The following is a 24,324-nucleotide window of genomic DNA, read 5'->3' as shown; positions in this document are numbered from 1 at the left end:
CGTAGCTATCGCAACAGTAGGAGGACCGTCCCATCGCCTTTACCTCTGCGCCACCAAGCCAGCAATATTAATGTTAATTAGTACTTTTCGATAAATATGATCTATATTCCATATTTATTCAAGTTATTCATTTTGACCATTTTTTTTCAAATTCAAGGGCTTAAAGGCTTTTAAGCAATTTTTTATAGTAATATTTATTTACTTCTCACTTTTGTACTCTAAGATCTTTAAGTTCCGCTACCATTTTGATTTGACACTAAGGTGAGACAAAAGTCCCTCTACTATTTTGTTGCGCGCCATTTTGGTTATGTGTCGTTTAACTCAGTTCCACTTTAACCATTGTGTTGTATAGACGTCCAAATTAGACGTACGGATAAATATACGCCACAAGAATGAGTAGAAATAGTGGAAATCGCAGTGGAAATTGCGTCAATGGAAGCGAGACTTTTACCCTACGTTGTAATTAAATAAACAAGTGTCTCTGCTTGTAAATTTTTAAAGCCTTTTCAAAAAGCCGAAATAATTTTTCATTAAATATATTTTTTTATAACATCTTTATTAGATACGCTTAGTACAATCTTAATTATTATTATTATTACAACTAATTCATTACTACATTTCCTATGTGCTTGGATTAATTAACAAGCAAGAAAAGTGCGAGAAAATACATCAGTATGTATTCCTCAATTATAAAATTATATTTATTTATTAATTATTAACTTAGAGCTATAATTTACACTAATTATACACACTAAATGTTCACACAAGTTGATATCCTGCGCGCTGTCCAGCAGTTGTATTGCTTCCACGTTAGTATGATTTAGTAATCTTCTTTCGTGTTTCAAGGCGAAATCCTGCAGAACTTCGTAAATCCATTTGATTTCCAGGTCATCGTGCAGTTCTTCATTGGTTACATAGCGATAGGCATTGGTATTCAATCGAAGAACCTTGTTTTGACAGCGCTGTATGACTAACTGATTTGAATTTTTAGTGCAACCCCATATTTGCGCCCCATCCAGGTCCAAATTGGCTTTATAATTATATTATAGATCAACCTCTTTGATTTTAGATCAAGTTGGGAGTATCTTCCGACTAACCAGTATAGTTGTTTTATTTTGGTTCTAATGTGTTTTGTTTTTTGTCTAACGTGATGGTTCCAATTTAATCTACCGTCAAGATGGACTCCAAGGTATTGTGCTGATTCTGCTTGAGGAATCGGTCATCCATTGAGTGATATAATTAAGTTTTTATTATTTCGCCTTAATGCAAAATTAACGTGGACAGATTTGGAGCTATTAAGTTGAATTTTCCAATATTTTGTCCATTTGTAGATTTTGTTGACTGCAACTTGCACTTTTTCTATTGCCCTAGGCAGAGATATATATTTTGCCATAATAACTGTGTCATCAGCAAAGGTTCCAAGAAGTGTTTCTTTTGTTGTTGGATTGTTAGCAGTGTAGAGCAGATACAGGAAAGGTCCTAAGACGCTACCTTGTGGAACTCCGAGATATTTTTAAATGTCGAGAACGCCATTTCGTGCGATACTCTAAATTTTCTTCCGAATAAATATGACTCCAGCAATTGACAATAGTTACGCGGTAACAGTTTGCTCATCTTACAGATTAATCCCAAATGCCAAACCCGATCAAAAGCTTGTGAGACATCCAGGAATATTGCAGGGCAGTATTTCTTTTCTTCAAACACTCTTTCAATAGCCGCAGTTACTCTGTGCACTTGATCGATTGTTGAATCGTGATTTCGAAAATCAAACTGGAAATCTGGTATTGTTATCAAATGTTTAACACGTTTTTTCATTAAATATGATTACCCCTAATAATATTAGATGCTTGTATATATTCTGATTATTTCGTACTTTACAATATATGTTATGTATTCCGGCCCTGATTATCCGACCATCTGTTTTAAAACCACCCGAATGGTAAACGTGTGAGACGGGTTGGTACGTTTTGTAATAGACCGTCGGTTTCGCTCTGTATCATTAGAAGGTACCATGCGTAATGGGTATAAAAAGTGGGTAGAAACAGTGCCGTTTAGAAGGTTTTCAAAGGCAACCTGACGGAAGAAGGTACAATCGATACCCAAAAATGAAGTTTATTATAACTAAAAGCTGTCCAGGCGGAATAAAGACTACATACATCCCTGTGGTTGATGTAAAATAATACGGCCCTGATCATCCGGCCACCTGTTTTAAAACTACCTAAGTGGTGAACGAGTGGGAAACAAAAAAGTTTGGTTTGCTTTCTATCAGTGTCACTTTGTCAATAAAACACTTTTTGAAGAAAATTGTTAGCTTTTTTTGTCTAAAACTTCTTCGCATATGTTAAACTATATGCAGAAGATGGACAAAATTATTTCAGCACGTGACTGTTTATATCATTACAGATATACAATATACATCACATTTACTAATATAAAGTCTATAGTTAAATGTGTAAGATATCGAGTACATATTGCAAGAAGACAAGCAAAATATGTACAAGCACACAGATGCATGTATATATATATATATATATATATATATATATATATATATATATGAATGCATAATGTTATATAGTTGCACACTATTATATTTTTAGTAGTAGTGCTGTTTCGGTTAGAAAGTTAATCAGCTTGTCCAGATTCTGCAGCCTAAGACTCTTCATCGTCTCTCCCAGGTTATCTAACCGTGTCTGCGAGTTATATCTTCGGCATTCGGTTAGTATGTGTTTGATAGAGAGTGAGGAACCACATTCGATGTACAATAGTGGACTTATTCCCTTAATGAGAAACACATGGATCACTTTGCTGTAGCCAATTCTGAGCCGTGAGACTAAGTTTAAGTTACGTCTACTGATGTTAGTGGTATTAAGGCCCTGATAATACTCTGTCATCACCTCTCAAAGCTTGTTGTTTTCTGTTAGATCCCAGCTCAGTTGCTCTAGGTGTCTAAAGATCCTAGTAGTACCATGCGTAATCTGTAGAAACAGTGCCGTTTAGAAGGTTTTCAAAGGCAACCTGACGGACGATGGTAAAACCCATGCTCAAAAGGAAGTTTATTATAACTAAAAGCTGTCCAGACGGAATAAAGACCACGTACATACCTGTTTCCGTTTCTCTAGCAGGAAGATATAATATAATACGGCCCTGATCATCCGGCCACCTGTTTTAAAACTACCTAATTGGTGAACGAGTGGGAAACAAAAAAGTTTGGTTTGTTTTCTATTAGATCCTCAGTGTCACTTTGTATCGCCGTACAACTAGTCTCCTATTTTTCCGACATATAAATCATTTTTTGAAGAAAATTGATAGATTTTTTGTCTAAAACTTCTTCGCATATGTTAAACTATATGCAGAAGATGGACAAAATTATTTGAGCATGTGACTGTTTATATTTTTACAGATATACAATATACATCACATTTACATCAGTTCAATTAACAATGTTATTACAAGAATGGAATGCAAAAATAATACAAATAAATAGTCGGAATATAAAGTATATAGTTAAATGTGTAGGACAACGACTACATATTGCAAGAAGACAAGCAAAATATGTAAAAGCATACAGCTACAGTACAGTGGTTGCGCAACCCATAACAGTGATAAGGAACAAGATACAACAAATGTAAACGGACATGCATAATGTTATATAGTTGCACGCTATTATATTTTTAGTAGTAGTGCTGTTACGGTTAGAAAGTTAATCAGCTTGTCCAGATTCTGCAGCCTAAGACTCTTCATATCTTATTAGTTAGTTATATCTTCGGCATTCGGTTAGTATGTGTTTGATAGAGAGTGAGGAACCACATTCGATGTACAATAGTGGACTTATTCCCTTAATGAGAAACAATGGGTCACCTTGCTGTAACCAATTCTGAGCCGTGAGACTAAGTTTAAGTTGCGTCTACTGATGTTAGTGGTATTAAGGCTCCGATAATACTCTATCTTCACCTCCCAAAGCTTGTTGTTTTCTGTTAGATCCCAGCCCAGTTGCTCTGGGTGACTAAATATCCTAGTAGTACTATGCTTAATGTGTAGAAACAGTGCCATTTAGAAGGTTTTCAAGGGCAACCTGAGGGACGAAGGTAAAACCCATGCTCAAAAAGTGTTGAGCTACCAATTATTTCTGCCAACGGAATTTTGTCCCATACTTGTGCAAAAGCATCCGTCAGTTTCTTTAATGATATTGGACATGGAAATCAACTTCTCACCCTCTTCTCTAAAACTCCTTCAAATGGTTCAATTATGTTGAAGTTTAGCGATTGTGCTGGCTAGGGGAGATGTTTGATGATGTTCCAAACTAAAATTGAACCATTTTTGCTCTGTGCATGAATGGGCATATTATCATTTTGAATTATGGAAGCGTTTGACAGCAATGCACTAATTATAGTAATAATTTCATCATTGAGGATGTCGAGATATTCATTGGCAGTAATCTGGTGAGTAATCAGTGACATGAATGAGAGAACCAGCTGAATACCATGATATTGCCGTCAAATCATAACGGAACTTCTCCAGGCAGTCCGAAACGTTGGTTTCCTTTGGGGGTTCTCCATACATAGACCCGGTCGTTTGTAGGAAACAACGTAAGACATGATTCATCGGATCATATCATATTCTTCCATTTATCAAGTGACCAGGTTTTTTCTTGCGCAGCTTTGCGTTGGCTTCCGTTATAAAAGATTTCGAAGCAGTATTACTCAAGTGACTGTTGAGTTCTGTTGTCACTTTTACACGATAATTTAATACAAACTGGACACAATTATATTTAATATTCGTCGGTCTTTCGTGACATTCGTGAGTAAAATTTGGATTTCGCCCAGTATTCTTCCTCACAAGTGATGTTTTACTATGTTTTCTTCATGCTGTCATTGCCGTAGATATTTTTTGAAACATTAACACGTTCGCTGCCGATCTGGGATGAAATACTTATCCTAGAAGCCGACTACGTCTTTATGATTACAACAATAACATATTCCTAATAACTTTTTTTTACGTGTGTCCAGTCGAAATTTAAACATTTCTTGACATTTTTTTTGTCACGCGCCAGAGCGTGATCGACATTGAGGTCAAATTCTATTGCCTATGGCCGTATAACGCGCGAGCGCATGGGCAATGAAAATGGCAGCTAACTGATTTTCTGTGTCTAGAAAATTCTTTCTTTGTCTGTGTCTCCTTTCTTTTCTTAGTCTCTTTGTTTGATTTTCTGTCTAGAAATAGTTGATTCATCAACTGTTAAACTGTTTGAACTATCTTTTTGGAATTCGAGTGTGGTTTTCGTCCAACAGATCTTGAAACTCATTGTACGCGAACTTATTTTATCAACCAAAAATGCAGCATTTATATAAATATATAAGTGTTTGATGGGCTTTGAATGTAGATGGTCTTCAAGTCAAGTAACAGTAATGAATGTCGGAAATTAAATTGTGAGTTTCCCATGATTGGCGTCACTTGATACACTGAATAACACAGTATTACTAAGTGAAAAACTGACTTTTTATGTAAAGAAAAGTTTAAACAATCGAATTTAAATTTGCTTCAACAGATATTATTGATCCTAATGCATGCCACCACCCAATAGCTATTAATAGAACGGCGGCTACTTTAGCTAGTTAGCATCTAGGTTTCAGTCCAAGAAAATACGTGAAAATACGAAAAGAATTTTAATCATGGATTCCTTCGAAATGTGGCAAATTAATAAAATAAAAGAGCTTAAATAACTTTACTTTTATTCGGTGAATTAGAATATGAAATTTTGGCTACCATTTTATTTGCAAGATTTAGTTTCAATTGATAAGTCAATCAAATATCAAATATCAATCAAATACAAAATTTAAAAATCAGCTTCAATGTTATCCAAAGATATCCATTCCAAAGATGGAATCGATAGGCCGGACTAGTAAACAATTGTAGTGAAGGATTGAGACTATATTGAGTAATACAAAAAATGTGTGATATTTTTCGAAACATAAAATCGATTCACAGAATATATTGAACGAGTTTGATTACTGTTGTTTCTAATTTATTTAAGAATTCTACAAGCGAATGAGATTTTCAAATTTTTCAGTACAGCAAATTAATAATTTATCACTTTTTTTAGCAGAACGATTCCTAGTAACAATGTAGACCCGTCCTAATTAAATTGTCTCTTCTATAATATAAAAGTCAACATACCGGTTAATTCATTTCCTAGAAAGTTTGTACAGTAAGTTTTTAATTAGCATTACATTATTCATCAGAAAGTAAAAAAGTATTTTAGGTCGTTTATGTTTTATAGGGTGTTTGTTTTAGAATTAGTTTGTTCTAGAATATAGGCCTTTGTATAACGGCTATTAAGAAATTTGAGGTATTATCGATGTTTCGATTTAGGTTGGGAAAAAGAAAATTTCAGTCTTTATTTACATACTAGTACATTGCTACCAAACGCTGCCATATTTCAAAATGATAATATGCACATTCATACAGAGAGAAAAAAGGTTCGATTTTGGTTTTGAGCATCATTAAAGTTCTGCCCTAGCCAGCACAGCACATATATATATATATATATATATATATATATATATATATATGAAAGTATATAATAATTCCAGTAGGAGCTTGATTCTGTGAAGACAGTCGATCTCTCTTAGAAATCCAAGGAGTGGGTCTCGGAACGCTTATCTTCTGTTTTGTTACAGGAAGTCCTGAAGTGTGTAACCTATACATAGCATTAAGCTGGATTAGAAATGAATAGTCGCCCAGCGTGTGAGAGATGGAGCTAGGGGCAAGGTGACGAAACTGATAGTGAGCAAGTAAACTCGAAGTCATCAATTGACTATGCGAGAAATGACAGTAATCCAACTTCAGATGATTCAGAGTTTCAGCACGGGGATGAATAGTTTTCTGCGAAAGTTAACCTTGGAATAGTAGCGCACGATTTCTGAGACCGGGTCGCTATTCTTTTACACGTAAAACCTGGTACGGGTATGAGAATCCCTACAGTTGCTAGGTATATTCCTGTAACGTCGAGCCCACTGGTTTAGAGTGAGTGCGTTCTGTGTCGTGTCAAACTGCAACATATTACGGGGTGGCTATTTCTGACATAATATCACTTAGAAGCAGGTAGGAATTGTAGTAACGGAAAAGTTGATTTTACTTTTAGTGAAAGCTAATTCAGTTAGGGATAGTTACGAACAAGAATAAGAACGTTTAGAAAAGCCATCACGGGAAGTTGGATATTTTCAACCCTTCGAAAGAGAATAGCTAAGGGATGATGAATCGGATAAAATTGAATAGGATTTTCGTAAAATGGTAGATCATGAGAGTGAATCCGAACATATTTCGGATACTGATGAAACAGATATAGGTGCAAATACTTCGCCATCATTCATAGTTAAATAACAATTGTGTATTTTTATGTGTATTCTACAAAAACGTGTCATTTATGTAGGTAAATATGGGAAAAGGTATTGGTGGAAACAGTCTCCAAAGCCAGAAACTATTAGGACAAGAAAAGAAAATATTTTAGTACGCTTATCTGACTCACAAAGGAAACAATCTTATTGAAGAAACCTATAGATATATGGTATTGTTTTGTAGACAACACAATTCTCTATACACTAATAAATATATCGCTTCTGTCAAGAAAAACTACTAACGCGAAAGGGATGAAAATCCTACGGATATCCTTCAAATACTTATTTGATGGACTCTAATACTTATCTGCAGTGTAGAGAACAAGTCGACTGAGCTGTGAAGATCTTTGGAGGAGGTATCGCTATGGGGTTGAAATGAATATCTTACAATCTCCCTACAACGATTTAGATTTCTACTGATTTGCGTTCACTTTGACAATAAACAAATACGTTTTGCTGGAAGAAACATCGATAAACTGGCTCCTATTCGAACAGTTTTTGACAAAATTGTTAAAAATTGCTGGGCGGGCTTTCTCCATTCGGCTTATGTTACTACACATGATATGCTTATAGTATTTAGGGGACGTTGCTCATTTAAGCAAAACATTCCGCCAAAGGCGAATAAGTACGGCCTAAACAACCTTGCTGTATGTGACGCTAAGATGTATTATACTTCAAATTTAGAAGACTATATAGAGAATCAGCCTGATAGACCATATAAGAAATTAAATAGTATAAGCGAAGTTCTTTTGAGGTTGTGCGAACATATTTATGACTAATCTAGGAACATAACCAAGGATAAATGGTTTACGTCAATTCATCTGCTAGAAACCTTGTTTCGCAAACATACACATTCTAGCATGTTTTCCACATTTCATATATTCCACGAAAAGGCAGGAATGTTATATTGGTATCAACTGTGCATCACCTCGATGAGTTTGGCCCACCGATCGACAAATGCAAGCCACTGATTATAAAAGCATACACTGACGTCAAAGGAGGCGTTGATGTATTGGACAAACTTTGTGCCATTTACGGCTGTAACCGATTTATTAGGAGGTGGCCCATAAAAAATATTTTATTCAACGTTTATCACCGGTGTAAATTCTTTTGTAATACTTACTACTAATTGCTACTAATGTATGTATACAAAATGTATTTCGATGTGAGTTTCTGCGAGAAATAGCCAATGGATTGATAAGTCCACACCTATGTAGCCCATGACCACTTATATATGTAGCCACGAAATTTGAATGTGGTGAGGATAGGCCGGAATGAGGGACAAGCACATGTCACAACGTGTAGATGCTTCTATTGTGATAGTAAAATAAAATAGGAAAGCACGGTTTTTGTGTTATAAGTTAACACTTTTATGCTTTTGGAGCACATTACTGCAATATGTACAGCATGCAAGGAAAGTATTTCGAAAATCCATAACTTTACCATTTTTGTTCAGAATATTCTTACTAGTGCCTTAAATATCAATTACTATGTGCTTATTCATATTTATTACAATGTTGAATGAAAATCTAGCATTTAAAAATCACATTTAGCCAAAATTGTTTTTTTTTATTTTGATTAAATTCCTTGCATTTTAAGTGGCTCCATTCATGTATTGATTAAATGTTCAGTAAAACATTTTAAGTATTTTCATATGGTCTCAGAGATCTGGGCGAGCAAACTTGTCCGAAATATTTGCGTGACTATTGCAAGGTTAAAATGATTGGGATAACATCAGTGTAGATACAGACATTCGTGATGGGAAGGGAAGACGAAGCTGCCGACTTAGCGAACAGGAAGCAGCCATAGTCCAGAGTAGAGAGGATAATAAAGAAATATATTTTAAGGCCCACGCTTGTGTGCCTGTTAGACAGCTAGCGCAGTGTTTTCATATTTCAAGAGCAGCAAATTTTAAGATGATTGATGCCAATATACCTTATACGGTCGACAATTACGATCGGAGTGTTACTAAGAAAGACAGAAAAGATGTGGATATAATTGCGCCTCCGACAGAAGTGAATTACAGAGGACTTAGAAGGAGAGTTAAGGAATCTGGTTAATATAGGTGGAAGATGTTTAATAGACTGTTAAAGATAGTATATTTGTAGTATTTATAGTATTCTGATGCTTTTGAAATCAAGACTGATCCTTTCTGGCAATGTGTATGGGCACAGTATCATATTGGAGTACGGCAGTATGTGGCAACAATGTGCTAGTCATCGTAGGAACTTCATCATTGAGAACATTTCGACTATTCATTCGCCCTAGCAATCTGGTCAGTGATACAAATAAGAGGACCAGCTGTCAGATATTGCCGCTCAAATCTGAATTGTAGGCCTTTTTTATCTCTACTACTTCTTTCACAGCTTAGCGTTGGCATTCATTATAAGGGCTTTCCCAATTACAGCCCTTCCATAGATGTGAGCTTTGCGAAGCACCCACCGTACTGTATTTGTCGAAACAGTATTACTCAGGTGCGTGAGTGTTTAACTTGCAGTTATTTGCAATGTTGCCTGAAAAAAATCCTTTTAATATTCCTCTGTTATTATTATAAACTTTGGGTATCACCCACTATTCCTGTTGGCCGATTATGTTTTGTGTATGTGAAATCAAGTCATTCTTGGAAACGAATTATAACGCTATTAAGAGTAAACACGCATGATAATTATGAGTGAAAAAGATTGTAAACGAAGCCCGGAGAGGCTTTGTACATGGTTGGGTATTGGAAAGGAATTGCTCTTTATAGATTACTTGAATCTTCCAAGATGCTGCTAAAATAGATTTTTTTAATAAAAACGAAATTATCTTCGTGATATACTTCCAAACTAGTCAGATAATATACCCAGGTAATATTGTAAGCTTTTAGACTAATTGAAGCCCAACAAAAATTTATAGATAAAACCAGTGAAATAAATTACTAACCAAGTAAGTTTCAATATCCAGCCATTTCATCTTAAAAATTATTTAGCAGAAAGTGTAATGATTTATACGGGGTGGTCCCAAAGTCCCCCCAAAATACCAATCACGCAATTTCCGCTGAGTGGCAATAACGAAATGATTAACTTCAATAAAAATTGTCAGTATTTCTGCTCGTTCTTGTAGCGTATATTTATTAATAATAAAATTTGGACGTCTACATAATCCAATGGTTAAAGCGAAATTGAACTAAACTTCACATAACCAATCAAAATGGTAGCGGAACTTTTGCTCCACCCTAGCTAAAAATAGGAAACCGATATAAGAATATCCAACTGAAACTATCAACTTTTAGCCGAGAATACTTTATATCAATATATAGGTAAGGCGCAGGTCTTCTGTAAAACTTTGTAAACAATAACGTTGATGGATTTTCTTTATAATTATAACACGTGATTTGAATAGTACCCGGCCTGACACATAGGCGGCGCTACCAGAATTCACATGCTTTTAGTTAGCCCTAACCCTCACATGATGCGTCTTATCAATTTCACAGCTGTCAGATCACTAGTTTGTGAATTATAGCATTTTGAGTGAAGCAACTTTTGTTATTGTAAAAAAATTCATAAAAAGGAATTTGATGTTTTGATCAAATATTGCTTTTTGAGGGGAAAAGTACAGTTGAAGCAAAAACTTGGCTTGATGCTTGGACATTGTCCTAGGAAGATCAGCCATCAAGAATTGGTATGCTAAGTTTAAACGTGATGAAATGAGCACCGAAAATGGTGAACGGAGTGGACGCCTAAAAAAATTACTATTATTAGGTTATTACAGACGATAACATTAAAAACACATGATTTTGAATTACCGTAAATTGAAGCTGAATGAAATAGCAGACATTCTAAAGATACCAACTGAACGTGTACATAATATTATTCAGGAATATTTGGGTATGAGAAATCTCTGTGCAAAGTGGGTGCCAAGCGAGCTCACTTTTGACCAAAACCAAGGACGAATTGAGGATTTGGAGCAGTGTTTGCGGATCAAACGTAATAAACCCGAGTTTCTGCGTCGATATGTGACAATGGGTGAAACATGGCTCCATCGTTACACTCCGAAATCCAATCGATAGTCATCCAAGTGGACTGCACACGATAAACCCGCTACAAAGCGTGGGAAAATGCAACAGTCGGCTGGTAAGTTTACGGCATCTGTATTTTGGGATGCGCATGGAATAATTTTCAATGACTACCTTGAAAAGGAAGGACCATCAACAGCCACTATTACATAACGTTATTGGACCGCTTGAATGACGATATTGCCGAAAAACGGCCGCATTTGAAGAAAAATAATGTGCTGCTTCACCAAGACAATGCACCGTGTCACAGGTCAGTGAAAACGATGGCAAAAATCCATGAATTGGGCCTCGAATTGCTTCCTCATCCACCGTATTCTCCAGATCTGACCCTCAGCCACTATTTTCTGTTCTCATATCTCAAAATAATGCTCGCTGGCAAGAAATTTTCGTCGAATGAAGAGATGATCGCCTAAACTGAGGCCTATTTTGATGCAAAGAACAAATCGTACTACAAAAATGGTATCGAAAATCAATGTATCGCCCTTAGGGATATATATCCTATAGAAGAAGGGAATTATGTTATTAAATAATTTTGTCAAAAAAATTTGTTTTACTCTAGTAGGCCGGGGACTTTTCAATTGACCTGTTAAATCTGGTTTTCATTTCGCAAATTTCTATTTGATTTCCGCTGGCTTATTTAAGAGCGTAATACTGATGAACCTCAGGGGTACAGAAGAAATGAAAGCACAATATAGTGATTTTTGATTATTTCTCATGGCTAATTCATGTGGAGCCCCAATATCGAGCGCCTCTTTATATCCAGTCTTTTTCTATTTTCAAAGAACAGTAATTTCTATCTGAGTAAACAAATTATACTATATTTATATCTATAACGTTCCACAGGAAGATATATTTTAGAGAGAACTTCTGTAGTATGACTTCATCGAAAGAGTGTTGCTAGAAACTAATTCTATTTATTAGTTACGTCCAAAATTACTTTCTCCTGGCTTTCATATTTATTACTATTTTTGGTAAAATATTTGGTACCATTACATACAAAATATTTAGGTAATATAATTACACCATCCTTCTTTTCTTCTTTATTTCTTTACTAATGAAACAAAATCAATAACAGAGCTTTGTTAATATACAATTATGACTGTTACAAACCCTCCAACTTCTTTTCCGTCTATCACGTTTCCCTCATTCTTTCGATTTATATGCCGTTTCGCACCTGCTTGATAAACGTAGACCGACCTTAATAAGGTTCGTGAAATGTCGCGAATGCTATTGTAAAACAGTACGCTGATTTTATTTCGATTCCCGCGTCTTTGAAGGTAGTTTTTATTGAAATAAGACGTCGAATGGAAGCTAATAATACTAAAAAGCGAAAAGACGGAATCAAATAAGTAGCTGATTTATTGTGTTAGATAAATATTCAATCCAATGAAAGTATATCTGCTATCTAGAGATTTACATTAGGCTATATAAAAGAAAAACGTTATTCATTGATATGTTTTTATAATATCTCAACTATATAAAGTAAGTAGTGAAATTATATGAACTAGAACTTTTAATAAATCTCTTCTCCGCATTACAAAAGTTGCTAAATTTTGTTCATTGACTCGAAGCGATGTTTCTCAATAGGCAAAGATTAACATACACCTTCAAGACGAGAACTCTATTTAAGATATTACCTGCCATGGCTGAGTAATCAACCAATAAACACCCTGGCTTACCTTCTGTATATCTGGACTTTATTTAATCGAATATTTTGGCCAGTGTCCATCCAGTTTTCAGCCAAAGCTAACTGAGCCTTCTGTTGATATCCCAAACATTATTAATATTCTTTTATCTGAAGGTTAACCTTTAAATTTTTCCTATGTGCGCTTTCCCATACTTATATGGAACCTTGCATATTATCTGTTAACTTTAGTGGGTCGTTTTTTACCTTTAGTACTAGGCGTCTTTCTACATGCTGCCTTGCAATGAAGTCTGTTATTTCTAGAAAATCAGGACTGCTAAGGAAACTATCTGTTTTATAATTTTGTTGTTTTTCTTTTTATAGTATCTTTATTTTCTATTAATATGAACCTCCCCCTCAAACAGTCTGGTTTGGACGCAATTTTTAATTATTTATATTTAGGTGGGTCTTTAAATTTTGTTTAGGAAAATTGTAGTATTTCTCCTTTTGTATAGTTTAAGGGTATAATTTATTATAACTTTAACTGATATTCCTAACATTTATGACATGAGAAAATAATTATTGGCATGAGACAAAATATAACAATCAATTCTATCGAATGTCTGGTGAAATTACTCCAACCAAGAAAGGGAACGACTAGACACAGCACACGTGTCCAACAAAAAGGATATCATATGCACTCGTTGTCGAATATTTCGGATATTAGGACTACTTATGGCACCTCTAACTATTAATATCAAGAAGACCCGAAATCGCGGAATTTTCGAAAATTTCTTAAGAGTTCAAAACGAGTATTTCCCACCCCGATATTCTGAACGAGCCGGGGTACAGAAAATGCTTTTTGGACCAGCCTTCCCCACCACCACCAAGAACACGAGAAGGAAGTTTCAGCGATAAAACACGGTGCATCTACAACGAGAGCCAGATTGTCTCTCTCACTCGTCCAAAATTTCTGAAAGAGCGATCCTGTTTGCACTCAACCGGTTTACTGAACAGAACCATATCATATCAGATGAACATCACGGGCTCAGAGCCAAACATTCATGTACACATCAGACTACTAGATTGGTCCCAGAAATTCACTTCGCCATGAAGAAAAAGCTCTGCGCGATCTTTTTAGTCCTAACGAAAGCGTTCTGCAAAGTTTGGCACGACGACCTAATACACGATGCCATCGGAGCAGGTTCACCCAAAGACCTGATATTATTACTGCGTGCCTTTTTGTCGGAGACGTTCTTTCAAGTAAAGATCGGTAATAGACTCTCCAGTCCTAAGTCAGTCAAAGCAGGAGTCCGCCAAAATTCCTTATTAGCCCCAGCATTATTCAACCGCTTCTTGTCAGAAATTCTAATGAAGAAAGATGTTGAAACCGCCCAATACGCGGATGACACAACTTTCTTTACCAGTTCTCGTTCTGTAGACGCCGCTCAGAGAAAAATTGAAATTGAATTAAATGACACAGTCCAATGGTTAAATTTCTGGAGGTTACAAATCAAACCCCAAGCAACCCAGGCCATAATCTTTCACAATCAGAGAGACATCCGGGCCTATCAGCTGAGAGTGGAAAAAGTCTCAATCCCGTGACGACAAAAAGCCACATATCTCGGCCTCATCTTTGGCCGTAGATTCCTATAGTCAACACAGATAAATAAAACAATCCCCAAAAGCTACGGTGTCGCCTCAGTGCTTAACCCACTCATCTGCAGAAGAAGTAAATTTTCTCCGATGACTAAAATTTTGCTTTAAAAGCTGCTTATAAGATCCGTCATGTTATATGGATCTAACACTTGGTATCTGTTTCTCAGGCCGGAATTAGTGGAAAAGCCTCAGATAATGCAAAATAACCTTCTCAACAAACCCTGAATGCGGCATGGTTTGTCAGAAATATCGGGAAACTGACACACCAGAAAAAAGACGATTCGTTTTCTCCTTATACAAGAAATTCCATGCAACCTCAGCTCTCTTCAAAAATTCCCACGTCAGATCCCTATCGGAGGCGTCCCCAATCCGGTAACCCCGAAGACTATCCCCAAAAGCGGTTCTCCAAGCCGCCAAAGGTTCTCATACCCCAAATAAAGTGCGTTCACGGGCAATCCCCTTTTATAAGTGACAATTGGTAAATCAGGCTCAAAGGAAAAACGAGGAAGAGTATTCAAACGAGCATTGATAAAGAAAAAATTGAAGAAAGCGTTGTTAGAACTGATATGAGCATTGATTCATCGAGGAAAGCATTGAAATAATATTATAAAATAATTACAGTTTACATATAATACAGTAAATACAATAAATTACAGTTTTTTTAAGAATTTTAAGTATTTTTAACCGCATCGAAAATAAAAACTGAAGAGAAGAAACATCAGTTATCAAACCCAGTAGAATTCCTGTCAATATTAGGTAAAATCAGACTTTAATTCTGAGTAAGTACATTGGATTTAAATCATAATCCCTTTCCCATAACGTATTAATTAACTATCCTTAAATGTGTTAAACTATTTCCTGTGGTATCATTAGATTTACCTTCAAAGTGATAATATAAAAAATTGGACACAAGCTTGGAAAGCAAAAATTAATGAAAGTTAATATGTGTGTGCGCAGTTCACCTACAACCAGACCGTACAAGCACCAATAACATAAAATAATACTTTTATTATATCATTTTATCATACTTTATTTTATCATTTCATATAGCAACAACGTTAAATAATGCGAAACTTCTCTGGTAGGAACATATAAAGGAGAAAAGAACAGAACTGGAATTGAAATATAGGAAAATGTATTGGCTAATTGGAAGAAAATCACAATTATAAGTACATACTATATTGCTATTATATAAGCAAATACTGAAACCTATATGCACATACGGAGTTCAAATATGAGGATATTCTGAAAAGAGTAACATAAAGTCTTGAGAGGTATTGTGGGCGCACCCAAATACTATAGGACTGATTACCTACATCGAAACCTTCAGATACCTACCGCCAGTCAAGAAATCAAGAAAATTGCAAGGGGGCATGAGGAAAGACTCCATTATCATGAGAATATTGAATTATTGCTGCTTTTGGATACCACCAGAATAGGACACAGACTCAAAAGGATTAAACCATCTGATCTTGTGTAGTGTTGTGTATTGAGGTGCATATAATAAAAAATACAGCCGTGACACGTATAAACATTATTTCGTCAGAGACTGAGTGAGGGCCGATGGGTTCTCCTAGTTATATACCTAGTTATTTACACCAATTTTTCTCAATAAGAATCTTTTTATAATGAAAATACGATCAGAACGCACGCAAGCATCTAATAATTAAAAAAAGCCGATTCCAACAATGAAATCTAATAATTATTCATTTACTTATTTCGTTTCACATTAATACCTTTTTGTATAAAATAGCTTTCGTTCGACGTTTTTATTCAACGGGAGAAACCCGGAATCGAAGGAATAAGTCCCCGCTCACAGTCTCACAATAGCACCCGCGACATTTCAGCAATCACGAACCTCATTAAGATCGCTCGACGTTTATAAAACAGGTGCGAAACGGTACGTAAACCGAAAAAAGGAATCGGCCAAAGACAAAGGGAATTTTTTCAATGTCGTCGTCGTCCTGTTATTTTTATAACTCACGATATAATTATTTATTAACGGAATGGGGGAGTGAGGGAGGGAGAGAGACGGCGACAAAAAAGCAGCGAGAACGATGGGGGAGTCGTGAGGGTGGGGGGCTCACGCAAACGGAAGAGGGTAAAGTGGAATGGTACATTTTTATCAATTCGTCTCGCGTGCCACCCGGCAATTATTTTGTCACTGTGTAACGCGCACCATAATAAAGAAGTTTTTCATCCGGCAATCTCGTTAAATTGCAATAATCGTCTTATTTCGTCTTATTTTCTTTGTCTCCGCGTTCCTCCTTTGTTTTGGGCCCCCCGGACCAGGGGAGGGAGAAAGACCCCCCCCCCGCGCCCTTTCTGCGGACGGCGGGGGGCTTTACCTTTTCGTTGTCGGGGTATTAAATGCTTACGTCGACTTTGGACGTATCGCAGCGGCCGACGAAAGGACGATACAACAAAAGTCGGATTCGTTGTTTTTTTTTCGACTTTGCTTCATTTTTTTTGGGTTAAGAGGACTATTGTGTAAACGGACGCCAGTTTTATTTCTTTTCGTAATTTTGGATGATATATATCGACCGCAAACGAAAGATAAATTATAAAAATATAGAAAAAAAAACAGCATTAAAATTATTATTATTTCGTACGCAGTCCGTCAGTTTAGCGCACCTTTCACGACAAGAACTTCATGGGGGAAGTCTTTTTAATGGTGATATAATTTTCGAGGCATTAAAATATGGTATTTTGAATGATCTTTTAAATCCATTGGATATTAATTTTTGGGAACTGATTATCCCAGATGAAAGTCGATGATTCTGTTTCGACTAGGGACTACATCAACCGAGCGAGAAGTTGCCGGCTTGGTGGCGCAGTGGTAAAGGCGATAGAACGCTCCTCCTACTATTGCGATAGTCGCGGCTTCGAGTCCTGCATGGTCGTAAAATCTATGTTTGTGGTTGTTTAATATTTATAATTGCCCTAGACAAGAGCGTCAAATCCGACAAGGAAAATGATCCCAGTCACGCCGGTAATCAGGCTGGGTAAGCCTGGGTGGCTTCTGGGATGATTGGTCACTCGTCAGTCGTAGGCTTAATGGCTTAATGCTTAGGACCCTGGTTCGGAGCCCACGTTAACAACTATATAACATTTAACATACCTTAATAGCTGAGTGTTGTTCTGTGTCGCTATCCGATAAGTGACCGCTTATTTCTTTAATTTAAATTATATTTCAAAGTAAATTTCATATTTCATTCAAATTCACTAAAAAATCCAAGAGGTTGACGTGACTAACAACTATATAACATTTAACATACCTTAATAGATTTTATATCTGAGTGTTGTTCTGTGTCGCTATCCGATAAGTGATCGCTTATTTCTTTAATTTAAATAATATTTCAAAGTAAATTAATACTTTTTTGTTTTAATTTCACATTTCACATTAAACGCTTTTCATAAATGAGGCAGTCTGTAGAATTTTGAGGAAATTGTAAGGCTGTTTATTTTTGAATTCATTCTATTAACCGAAATCAAATTAATTATCAAGAAAAGAAACAACAGGTTTATATTGGATTGGCAATCGTTCCGCAGTTACTCGAAGCACTCCTTAGTATATTAAGTAGAGTTCGAGCAAAAGTATCGCAGCGGAAGTTGCAAACTCTTAATAATGGATTGAAGGTGATCAAAGACCTCTAAGCATAAACTATGAAACATCCATGCTTCCATACGAACCAACGTCAGAAGCATTACAGAACTATGTGTCAGGTCATCATAGGCGGACTAAAGTTGTTATGAAGTAATATAGCCCAATAGAATGAGACGTTGCAACTCAAGGTGAACGACCATCAAAGGATGTATTGCAGTAGCTCACTTTCTCATCCGTAGAATATTGGAATTTGGGGTAATCAAAATTTGGGATTCAGCGGAAATTTGTGTAAACAGCGAAAACAGGACTATTATGTTAACGGACGTCAGTTTTAATTGTTCTCGTGATTTCGAATGATATATACCGACCGCACACAAAAGGTAAATTATAAAAATACGGAAAAAACAAAGCAAATCAGGGGGCAGTTCTCTTGGGCATTTTTAGAACCATTAACATAGTATGGAATGGTGATCTGATTTTTGAGAGATTAAAATGTGGTCTTTTGAGAAATCGTATAAACCCATTGGACACTCATTCTTGGGAAACTGATCATTCCAAATGGAAGTTGTTGATACTGTTTCGACTAGGGATTATATGAGCTGAGTGTTATTCTGTGTCGCTATCCGACAAGTCACCTTTTATTTATTTAAATCAAATAGTATTTCTATTAACTTAGCTATTAAGCTTAACTTAGACTATTGGAATAAGGAATCACCAAAACTTGAAAAATGCTATGCTATAAAGGGACATCATGGAAATTTGGATAAAAACATTGCCACTTTGAGGATCTTCAATAGCAAATGGACAGTCTTCCTCAGATGTACACAGTAAATAATGAACAAATCCATCCTTGTGACCATTTCTTTTGGAGGGTGGATTTGTTATAATATAATACTGCCATAACTATCCGATTATCTATTTTAAAACTACTTAAATGGTGAACGACTAAGACAGGTAGGTCTGTTCTAATAGACCCTCAGTGCAGCTTTGAATTGCCATTCAACTAGTCGCTTCTTCATTCCATTAAATGAAAACAGTTTTTACCCTGTCCCATAATACAGTTTATAGATATCCACCGAATATATAAACTAAGACAAAAAATTATAACAAAGGTTAGCGCATATATGTTGCACATTAAATAAAAACTCACCTGCTTTCCACTGTTCTCGTAATACTGTGCCAAATTATCCAGGACCTTGTCGTCGCTGAGCAGCTCGAACGGTTGCTCGCGAGCAAATGTTAAGATTTCCCACAGGACGACGGCGAAAGACCAGACGTCGCTCTTATTAGAGAATTTCCCCTGCAACAAACAGATACGCGACAAAAAATTATTACAACCGCCGTAACATTTATGGTATGACGTACCAAAAGAGCCGATTCCCAAGCCATCCAGCGTAAAGGCATCGGTTCGGAGCCGGCTATACGACAGTAATCTTGCGCGTAGGATTCCCGATACGATCCCAGATCGGATATTTTGATCTGATAGTCCTTCCCCACTAAACAGTTTCTGAAACAAGCAAGAACATTAGATTATTTTCATCTGTTTAATTAGAATGAATGTAGAAATAATTTATCTTATAGAAACGACATTTCTTAATTTCAAACAAATATTTTAATATATATTGACACCTTTGGGATTGGAAATTCGACCATTATATATATATATATATATATATATATATATATATATATATATATATATATATATATATATATATATATATATATATATATATATACTAGCAACCCGCCCCGACTTCGCACGGGTGCAATGCTGATACTAAATTAAATACACTACAGAAAAAATATGAACGTTGTATATAAAAACATAGCGGCCTGCTCCGACTTTGCACGGGCATAAAATATATATGCCCACGTCACTCAATGAAAACATGATTAAAATCGATCCAGTATTTTTGGTTCATTCATTACTGCCCTTGGCCTGCATGCATTAAATTTGGAGTAAAACAATTCCTCTTCCCCTATACTTACTATGAAGATTTCCTGCTATCTTTGGAATATCTAAATTCATACAATTTTTATTACATTACACATTTTTAAACGTAAATTTTAAATTTGTAATATCTCCGAAAATATTTGTTTAATTTACATGCTGTAAAGAACCATATTGATCTATATTAATTGCACACTGTATTTAAGGTACTTAATTCGATAAGGATTAATGCCGTATTGCTTAAAATAGCTTCGTAAATAAGCCATTTTCTCACGTAAAAAGTAAACAATAAAAATGGTTAATGTGGGTTGTCCGTAAAAGATAAACATATACCATCGCGGACTTTTTTGTAGACCTTTTTATGGTGTACAATACTGTAGTACATTAATTTGATCTAACTCGTAGGGTTAGGCAGCGTTTTTGCTAATTGCTAAATAAGCCTAAAAAAATAGGTCAATTTACGACATCACGTTAGAAACCTCTAAAATTAGCAATGTTGCTTTAGTATATTATGCATGTATTATACATATAAACCTTCCTCTTGAATCACTCTATCTATTGAAAAAAACCGCATCAAAATCCGTTGTGTAGTTTTAAAGATTTAAGCGCACATAGGGATATAGGGACAGAAAAGGCGACTTTGTTTTATACTATGTAGTGATACATATATATATATATATATATATATATATATATATATATATATTTCCGGAAAATGGGGAATCCGAACCATGGCCCTCGTCATACAGCCGACTGGCGACTGACTAACTTAAAAATCATCCCAGAAGACATCCGGTCTTACACAGCCTGGTTAATGGCGTAACTGGGATCATTTTCCTTGTAGGATTTTACATTCTTTACTAGGAAAATCACAAATATTAAACCATGCCCCAGCAGAATTCGAACCCTCGGCTATCACCACAGTATGTGGACCGTCCTGTTGCCTTTACCACTGCGCCACCAAGCCGGCCGACCTTAACTTATTCACGATTTTCTCAAAACAGAGTATAGGAAATAATTTTAAAACGATATGTTACTAAAACTTGTTTTCACTGTATTTTCAATATAAGATCAGAAATGTATTTGATATATAATAATAATTAATGTAATAAATGTATGTATATTAAAACATATTAAAATAAATATCTCAAGAACTAGCACTTACAAACCTTTTTTAAATTACATTCAATTAAAATTATTTTTAATTAACTTTAACTAATCAATAAACTATCTATAATTTTAAATTACTACACCGAACAATATATCAAAGTATCATAAATTTCCGTGCAGTTTGTAGTCACTTATCGCTGGCTTTTCCACCTATATACACCTCCGAGGATAGATTGCCTCCATGGCGACTGACACAGGTGACTGTCTCTGTCAGAGATCTCTCAGTGAGGAGTTTACCAAGGGATAATTCTAACTCTAGCATTATTAGCACCCAATTCAATCGATATAAAACTGAGAAATATCCTGAACACCTTTTCATATTCTCAGACGGTTCCAAGAGTTATGACTACCTGGGGGCAGCATTTACATCGGTGATGTCGGAAGGACGCAGGCCCTCCATTTCATCGAATGTATTGACGGCTGATCTCAGTACAAGATGTGCAAGACAAACTATTAGTTATCGCCTCAGATTCAAAGAGCTCCTTAACGTGCCTCCGACCGTATCTACATCTACGCTAGGAGCGTGAACTAACCTCTAAATTGAAAAAGAGCGGCAAAACTAACACCTTTATATGGCCCCCTTCTCCCGCTCGGATCATCGAATCTGAAAGAGCGGATTACTTAGCCACGAAGAGGGAGGGGTCACTTACGAAAAATTTCCTCTTCTGGATTAGAGATATGAAACACCACTCTAACTAGAATCTTTAGACATCTAGACCAATTCAGATGGGCCTTAACAACATTAACATCAGCAAGCGCAACTTCAGCTTTGCTCGCGTCTCAGAATTGGTCACTGCAAATTGACCCGTGAGTTTCTCATTAGTTCATGACTCGAATATGGTTCCTCACTGTCTACCAAACATATACTAATCGAATGCCGAAGATACAACTCGCAAAGACGGTTGGTCAACCCGGGACAGACGATGGACCAATATATAGATAAATAAATAAATAAATAAAGTATCATATATAATATTTTTTTCAGAACTGTAACAATTTCAGAGCATCAAATCTTTTTTTACTTCTATGTTATAAATATAAATAGGGAATAATAAACGATATAATACATGCTTGTATATTAAAACACAGAATATATGAATAAAATAATATTGAAATCGATATATGGCTTTAGCAGGTATATTAACACAATTAGATAATTTAATTTTTATATTTTAGAAATACATATTAAACGAATGTATTTACAAATCAATGGATTAACTATTGCTTCTTCAAAACATAGGTCTATAAAGTAAATAATCAAACTAATATATACATAGATCCAAGAATAAAATATCATATGGTTACATATCTTATATTTATGCTTTTACAAATTTACTCAATAATTCATTATTTCCTCTATTTGTCCTATGTGTTTCAACTATGCAAATGATGTAGTTAGCTGCTACACATTTTCATTACTTCATTTATGTATTCATATAGTCCTTATCTTTTATCTATATTTCTCACCTAAAATATATATTGTAAATACAATAAATACACCAGGCTGATTACTACCTTTTATCTTTTTTATTTATCTATTTATATTTTAAATAAAATTGTATCGTTCTTTGCTAACTTATTCCACTCTTCGATCTCACCATTGCTCATAGCTCATCTTTAATTTGCCTTCTATGGCTTTTGTTTATCTAGTGCTTTCTAATTTGTGTTGTGTTCCACGTGGAAACTCATAACTCACCAACAAATGAGGAAGTAGATTCAATAAAGCCATTGCCAAGATGTTAAAAATAATTTTACATGATCATACTATTCTTAATCGTTTTTTATCCAAACTTTTCATAACTCTTTAATAGTTCTGACAATACGGGAATAACCGAAAATAACACAAAATCATAAATAACAACTGCTAAAAATATGTAACTTCGTTTAGTAATGTTTTAACACACACATTTGTTTATAAACAGTAACATCAGATCATACATTAAAATCAGTCACCAGCCCTGTTGTTAACAAACAAATAATTAAAAAGTGTTTAAAGTATTATAAAGTATAGTAATATTCTGGGTATGGCCGGATTCTTTTGAGATTATCTCCATACTTACTGATCCACATGATTTTATATTACACGGATTATTAAGTATTAATATCATTGGAGCTATGGTTACGCCAGTGAAGTCTACGGCTAATAATTTCTAAATTACATGGGTTCGACATGTTCTCAAGGTATGCGTTTTTTAATTAATTCGTGACTATATTGCAAAATTGATTTTGTGTTATTTTAGCACTTTGATTTTATATAACTAAAGCGTTTATTTCCGTTTTCATATACAGCTTGCGTTGCTTTCAGCTCGTTTTTAAACTCGATAGGCAACATTAGTTAATAAATAAATCATTAGCATCTTGAACTAAATAGACAAAGTTAACCTAATAATAAAATAAATATGTATTTAGGAAGAAAGACGCATTACAATAATTAACTTAATTATCGGTAATTAGTAATACTTTTCTAAAAGGATTTTCAACGTCCTCGATATTCCTACGGGTTTATCGCAGGAACCTATTTTTTGCGGATTAATTTGATTGGATTTGTGGTGAACCGTACCAGATTCAACGGTTTTGATTTAATTACGGTATATAATAGTTGTAATATATCACTTGTGTTTTTGTTAGTAGATTAGTTCTTATAAACTCAATGTTAGTGATAGTAGGTTTTTTGAAATTTAATATTATTTTAATACAATAAACATCTGAGTATATATATATACATATTTGTAGCATTTTAGATATTCCTATTCCATTATTTTTAAATTTTTATGCTTTTTTTGCTTATGTTATCTGCACACAATCTTCTATTCTGTTTTCTATAATTTACTTTTATAGTTTCCTGAGTATCAATATACG

At 35.1% G+C, this 24,324-nt stretch overlaps 1 protein-coding gene across 2 annotated transcripts in view; it reads right to left on the bottom strand.

Annotated features, from left to right (window-relative positions):
• LOC143203431 (discoidin domain-containing receptor 2) overlaps positions 1-24,324 on the bottom strand; it is a 252,030-nt gene that overhangs the window by 13,382 nt on the left and 214,324 nt on the right. For both annotated transcript variants that reach the window (XM_076415559.1, XM_076415561.1), the window contains exons 16-17: positions 19,707-19,848; positions 19,492-19,641 (exon numbers count right to left, since the gene is read on the bottom strand). In XM_076415559.1, coding sequence (XP_076271674.1) covers positions 19,492-19,641; positions 19,707-19,848 — 292 coding nt within the window. The remainder of the gene's footprint in view (positions 1-19,491; positions 19,642-19,706; positions 19,849-24,324) is intronic.

Source organism: Rhynchophorus ferrugineus, unplaced genomic scaffold, assembly GCF_030347505.1.
Source record: "Rhynchophorus ferrugineus isolate W39M unplaced genomic scaffold, kcgeb_rfMv2 rfM10, whole genome shotgun sequence".
NCBI lineage: Eukaryota > Metazoa > Arthropoda > Insecta > Coleoptera > Curculionidae > Rhynchophorus > Rhynchophorus ferrugineus.
This window is presented reverse-complemented; position numbering and strand designations above follow the sequence as displayed.